We start from the raw sequence: 7064 nt of genomic DNA on the forward strand, positions 1-7064 counted from the left end.
AGCAGCCAGGGTACACTGGTGCAGTGCAGGCATTATATGAATTGTGAATATTCCTGACTTAGAAAGCCTTAAGAAGAGCCCTGCTGGATCAGACTAAAGTTCCATAGTCCACCACACTTGTTTCCTAAACCAGGGAATCAAATGCCCACAGAACACCACAAGCAGGACATAAGTGCAATAGCCTCCACATTGCGCCCCAGCAGCTGGTATGCTGCCTTGGAACAAGCATGTAGCCATCATGACTTGTAGCCTGACTAATATGCAGTAGCCATGTTCAGCAGCTCTTCTGAAGAAGTTTGCAGGGAGCAGTGCTTGGCTGAGTTTATGTTTAGTAACAGCTACTGCCAGAGATGTAGGGTCGTGGGTGGCACTGTGGGTATCAGAGCCTAGGACGTGCCAATCAGAAGGTCAGCAGTTCGAATCCCCGTGACAGGGTGAGCTCCCATTGCTCGGTCCCTGCTCCTGCCAACCTAGAAGTTCGAAAGCACGTCAAAATGCAAGTAGATAAATAGGTACCGCTCTGGCGGGAAGGTAAACAGCATTTCCGTGCACTGCTCTGGTTCGCCAGAAGTGGCTTAGTCATGCTGGCTACATGACTCGGAAGCTGTACGCCGGCTCCCTCGGCCAATAAAGTGAGATGAGCGCCGCAACCCCAGAGTCGGTCACGACTGGACCTAATGGTCAGGGGTCCCTTTACCATTTACTGCCAGAGACATGCTTTACTTTTCATCAAACCCACACCCAGTCAGTTTCTCTCTGTTCCTCATTCCCTCATTCATTCCTCTGTCAGTTCTGCTTCCCTTCTCAATCCTGATCCTCCACTTTACCCATCCCAACTGTGCTGGTCCTGAGGCTTAACCGTGCAGAAAGGTCTGAGTCCAGTCCGAGGTCAATGGTGCGGTATGGAGGCTGTCCGTCAAAGCTGAAGTGGGGTCCAAGGCAGGGAGTCGGGTGAGGTCAGGAACTCTGGCAGAAGAGCAGGACAGGGTGCAGACAGGAACAGGCTACCAACAATGTTGCTCCCGCAACCTGGGACTGGGGCTGACTGGCTTTTATCTTCCCCGAGGCATAGGGTGGTCCCAGTCCACAGGTGACTCGCCTCTCCTGGCCTGGAGGCGAGCACTCCTCCTGCGGGAACTTAGTTCCCTCCACCTCTCTGCCCTGAGCCTCTGCAGCTCAGGAGAGGCTGGATGGTTACCGGACCCAGAGGCAACCTCAGCTTCCCCTGACGGGGCTGAGAGTGGAGCACCTGCAGGCAATGGGTCCTCCATCACCTCAGGAGCCAGAGCAGACTCAGCTGGTGCCTGCACCTGAGGATCCAGCACAGGTGAGGACCCTTCATTCTCAATCCCCAGCCCCGGCTCAGCTGGTTCTGGAGGCAGGGACTCCTGTGCAGAGGGGGTTGGACTTGTGGTCCCTTCCAACTCTACAATTCCTCGGGTCTATGATTCTTCTCTCTCCCTCTCAAGGTGCTTTAGAATTTATTCATAATTCTGGTGGGTGCAAGTTTCAACTTAACTTCTCATTGGGAGGTGGCTGAGGCTGGTCTGTCTGGTTTTCATGTGCTTAATGTCTCTCCAGTACACTGCATCCTGCCCCCCAACTCCCCACACCTTATTGCTTTGAAAAGGCCTCGTAGGAAGAGTTAGATCATGATGCCTTTGCATGCCAGCCAGCACAGTGATTATTTATAGAATGAAATGAAGGCGCAATCACAAAACATCTAGACCTACCTCAAAAGGAAGGCAAGCATAAGAAAAATCCTGCTCTCTGTCTTGAGGATTTCATTGCAATTTTCTCTTCCCTCTGATAATTTATGAATGCTGTTTCTTCTCTCAGTAATTGGTGGGGAAAGGTTGGGGGGAAATGTGGGAGCATCAGAGAGCCATGTCTGAGGCACAGAAAACTGACGGTCTGATCTAGAAGACTTCCCTGCCTTTGTTCAAGTTACATTCCTCTCTGCCAGCTTCTCCCTGTGGCATAATGTATGTGTTCAAGCTGCCCTTTGCCACCACTTTAGTGAGTTAGCTTGCCTCTTTGAGTACAAGGTGAAAAATAAACCATATTAGCTTACTGAAAATAATCACTGCTTCCCTGATTTTTTGTTTGTATTTTCATTATGTTTTTCTGATTTGCAGGCGGGGAAGATTATCCTAATGTACCGTCAGCAACCACTGAGCATTTTAAAGAGATTTCTCATCTGGGCTGTTTTGCTGGTGAGTCGTTGAAGCCTGATGTTTTAAAGATAATAGCATTAGCGGTGCTGCCAGGCCCTCGTTATTTTTAATTACAGTAGTTGCTCACAAACTGCAGATAATCTAACAAGAAGGGAAATGGTCCAGGGCCCCAAAGTATTGCAGCATGCCATCTTGTTATATCCAACTGCTCTTCAAAACATCTACTTCTGCTATAAGGTATCTAAACTGGAAGTAATCTGGTATGAGCCTTGTTCAGCTCTTCCCTCTTTCTTGGTGAGGTCAGGGGCAGTTCATCCTGTTTTGCCACCCGAGGCAAAATGGGTAGGTGCCTCATACCTCATGCCTCACGCCAAAGCCTTGCTTACCGAGTTCACACAACTTCAACTTCTGGCAAGATCTTGCAAGACGTCTGTTAGATCTCTCCAGAAACCAGAAGCCCCAGGCGCTTCTTCTTGCTTCTCTGCCAGGGGCAGTGTTGTGCGAGCAGACAGGATTTAAAAAAAAATCACCTCAAAATTCAAAGTTCAGTTCCCATTTCCCCCCACATCATTGGAGATCGAATAGTTACCATTAGCCTATTTATCATCATTCTGCTAGCTGGCTTTAATGGAATCAATATTAATTACTGAATATCAAGCATAGTCCGAAAACAAGACACAGGGCTGTTAATGTCCCTGTAGCTTCCAGAGAGTGAAGAGGGCTTATTGACATGATGGTAGCCATTTCTAGGACCACCCCAGTTCACCTCCTTAGAAAATGATTTCATGATTGAATGGTTTCATAAATTCAGGATTTCATGAATCAAATCATGATTTCATTATTCCATGATTTAATTCAGGATTTCATGAATTCATGATTTGGTTCATGATTTTTCATGAATTCATGATTTCTTGATTTAATTCAGGATCTCATTATTTAAGTCAGGATTTCATGAATTCAGGATTTCATGATTTCAAGAAAAGAGGCCTTGATTCAGCAAAGAGCCACATTCAGCAGAGGAACCCTGGAAACAAGTGCCTGGATTCCCACCACCCTCTGTAGCTGTGCACATGGAACCCTGTCAGAAAACTGGTTTGTGTTTCCTTTTCGGAATGAGGCACAGTGGAGACTGTGGTGTCTTTATAATATAGGATTTATTTACATATCCAGGCAACCCCCAATGTGTGTGGGTGTTGTGTGGGTCAACGCATGTGATTGCAAAGTGCACGTAAGACTGCTACACTACATTTTGCCCCCTGTCCGGCCACAGACGGATTGCCATGATGTGCGCGTGCACGGTCGCATGTCAGTTGGACGCATGTAAATCAGTCACTGCCTATATATACAACCTGAGCCTATGATGGAGGGGTTCACAGCATTAATGCCCCCAAAGGGTCTTACTTCTCCCATAGTCACAGCCTTGGATTCAAACAGACCTCCAATATTGTACTCTGACCCTGTCTCCAGCTTGCTGCTTTTTTCCTCACACAAACTTTCAGCTCTGAACTCACTATCCATGGGTTGAGCGAGGGGGCCCTACCCATTTGCTGTCTGGCACAGAGCTCCCTCTCCTTTGCTTTCACAGTGCCCCATCACCTTTATTTTATTCTCTTAATGGCCCATTGTTAATGTGATCTCTTAATGTGATCACCTGAACATAGGAAGCTAGCCTGGTTTGATTAGCTTTTAACAATTGCTGGGTTCAGAAATTATGTGTCTTGCACCCAGTTTAACCTAATGTGATTGATTAAATTCTAACACTCACGGGATCCAGGAATTTAAAGGGGTCTGGCACTCCCAAACTCATAAGAATATTGTCCTTTTCCATATAACAGTTTCCCTCCTTTTATAAGTTAATGTATTAAGTCATTTTATTGGGGAAAGAAAAACTCTGTTGTCTGAATTCAAAGGCCAGACTGAGGTATTAACCCAGGAAGGGTAGAGAACACACAGTACTCCTCCTGTTCCTTCCCTTTCTATTTTTGTTTTTGCCTGGCTTGGGGCCCATTGCGACATTTTATTAAAAAAAAAATTATATCAGTTCTCACCATATTTCATTAAAGCACTTAGCTAGAATGCTGAAAATCTCTCCTTCATGTCCTTTCCCTTCCATTCACCTTCTAACTTATGCACATAATTTTTGAGGCCTGCTTCAGGTCCAAAGGCATGGTTTGCCAAGACGCAGACAGGTTTCTATGTGCTCTTCTCAGGAGCTGTAGGCATGCCAAATGTTTAACATCATTGACCGTGAAACACAGGAAAGTCTCTGCGACAGCCAATACCTCTTGCAACAAGCTAGTGATCCACTTTTGATTCTATGTTTTTAACAATGAAGGATGTTTTAGGAAGTGTGTGTGTGTGTGTGTGTGTGTGCTTTCACTTAGATTTTTACCTAATCTAAAAAGCCACAGTAAAGTCATCTGATGATATCCGTCCAAGTGTTAGGGGTTAAAATTACTGATAATTCAAGAGCTGCCAATGGGCTACATCTCCCAAACAACCAGCAACTTCCCCAGCCTGTAGGTGTGAGGAATAGCAGATATATCAACTGGAACACTAGTGTAGATTAAGACATTTCATCATTTAGCAAGAAAAACTAACAAAACATTCAGAACAATATATTATATATTTCATGTCTGTGGGTTTCAAAACTGATTTAGACCCAGCCTCTATGATGCCAAGCTTTAAAACTTCATGACTGGATAATTCTTATTTATGATGTTATGTAAGCCCTCCTTTCATGAATGCCTCCTGGAGTCTGATGCTCTGAAACTAGCTAGCATCTCCTGTTTTCATGCCTTACTGTGCCTGTTAACTCCCCTACCTCCATCTGGTAACTCAAAATAAAGTGTTCCATGTCCTGTCCAAAAACCACAGCTTTGAATCATCCCCTTCGTGCACCAAATTTCCTGCTAGGCTTTGCATTTACTGGACAATTTCTCAATTCTTCCTGAACATCTGTGATAGTAAAATAATACCATAGATGTCAGCTGTTAATAATTTGGGTAATTTTCCCTTGTCAGCTTATTTCAGCTAAAACTCATTTGGAGTTTAGTCTTCTCCCTTGCATTTTAAAGCTGCAAACATTTATTTATTTATAAAAAATATTTATACACCACTTTTCGTTGTAAAAAAAAATCTGAGTGGTTTGTAACAATTATATGTAACATTATGCAATAAAACCCATATTGAAATGTTAAAATCAGAAATCAATTATTATGGGAAAACATATTCTTAATTGCCTGCATAAGTCTGGTGGGGTGGTGGTGGTTAGCAGGCAAGTTGAAACCAAAGATGTGCTGAATCTCTGTTGGCAGAGATCATATTGTGCCGATGACATTAACGGCTCTGATTCTTGTTGCTGTCAGAAGAGCCTTGCCAACAATGCTCCTGCAGTGATTGAGCTGGGATCAGGTGGTCCCAGTGGTATGCTGGAACTAAGCTGTTCAAGGCTTTGTAAATTAATACAGGCACTTTGAACCTGGCTCAGTAGTAGTTGGGCCACCAGTGCAGATGTTTGTAACAATGGAGTCACATGTTCTCAGCCAGAAGCCCCTTCACCACCACCAGCAGTCTGACTGCTGCATTCTGCACCAGCTGGTACTCCCAAACCAGGTTCAAGGGCAGACCCACACAGGGCACATTGCAGTAATCTAGCCTTGAGGTCACCAACGCATGGATTACTATAATGAACACACAAGTTAAATCTTTCCGTTAATAAAACCATTCACAAAATTGGTTCCCATGTCCAAGAAATGGGTCACCTGCCTACACTGTATGGGGTTGCACCCTCTCTGAAGAAGCAAATTTGCAGCCTGGAGGTGCTTCTGAATCCATCTTTGTCGCTGGAAGCCTGGGTAGCTTCTGTGACTAGAAGCACCTTTTACCAATTGCAATGGTTACAACAACCATGACCATTTGTTTGGCTGCTGTAGATCATGCATTGGTTAATTCAAGCTTGGATTACTACAGTACAATGCACTTTATGTGGGACTTCACTCAGACTTGTTCTGGACTCTGCAGTTGGTGCAGAATGCTGCAGCATGATTTCCCAGAGACCTGCGCTATCAAATATGGACTTAAAGGACCTTTAATGCCTCCAACAGCTAGTCACCTTCTAGTCACTGATGCAGAGAAGAACATTGCTTCATGCCCTCTGCATGAGCTGCCAAAGACATCTGGTTGACTGCTGTTGAAAACCGTGTGGCACTAATTGTGTTTCCATGCTCAGATGCAACAAGTACATATCAAATGACTGCTTCAGCATGTTGCCATCTATAACACAGATTTGATTCCCTTCAGGCTTCCCTGGACTGATAGTTTTGTGACTTGACCTTAAATATCTCTGAAAATCCTAATAAGCCACATTCACCATGTAGTGAACACTGAGATAGAACCACCAGCATTCATCCTTTGATTACATCCTGCTCATTCAGCAAGCATTTCTCCCTTTTCCAAAGCACAGTGATAAAGATCTTTGCCACCCCCCACTTTTTTGAATGGCAGATCTTGCAGTTCATCTGAACAGGATGATGGTTCAAGTCTGTCAAGACTGATTATGCCAATCTCAAAGATCCCCAATCTTGACTCCGAGGTGGGAAGAGTACCTCCCTGGTCACTTACTTGAATGAGGACTTAGATGATTGATGCATCAAATTAAGAAAATCAATGGAATGTTCATTTACAAAAAATTAATCAGTTAGCATAGTTCTCAATGCCGTCTTGTTTGCCTCAACATAAAAGGCAAATGCCTGATTAATAGTGACAGCAAATGAGCTAACAAGTGTGCTGAAATGCACTTGGATCAGACATGCTGGAAAAGCTGATCAAGAAGTAAAACAGTTTCTCCTATACCTTTTGGAGTCTGTCCCCCCCCCCCCCCGCCCC

General features: G+C 44.5%; 1 protein-coding gene across 3 annotated transcripts in view; it reads left to right on the forward strand.

Annotated features, from left to right (window-relative positions):
* The window catches only part of LOC310845360 (heparan-alpha-glucosaminide N-acetyltransferase-like), a 168492-nt gene that overhangs the window by 147795 nt on the left and 13633 nt on the right, over window positions 1–7064 (forward strand). For 2 of the 3 annotated variants that reach the window (XM_083740435.1, XM_083740436.1), the window contains one exon: window positions 2139–2216. In XM_083740435.1, the coding sequence (XP_083596561.1) occupies window positions 2139–2216 (78 nt within the window). Of the gene's footprint in view, window positions 1–2138; window positions 2217–6200; window positions 7022–7064 lie in introns of those variants that run through there. The other variant, XM_083740437.1, reaches the window with a different exon arrangement.

The sequence above is a fragment of the Podarcis gaigeae genome (assembly GCF_964106915.1).
Source record: "Podarcis gaigeae genome assembly, chromosome: 5".
Taxonomy (NCBI): Eukaryota; Metazoa; Chordata; class Lepidosauria; order Squamata; family Lacertidae; genus Podarcis; species Podarcis gaigeae.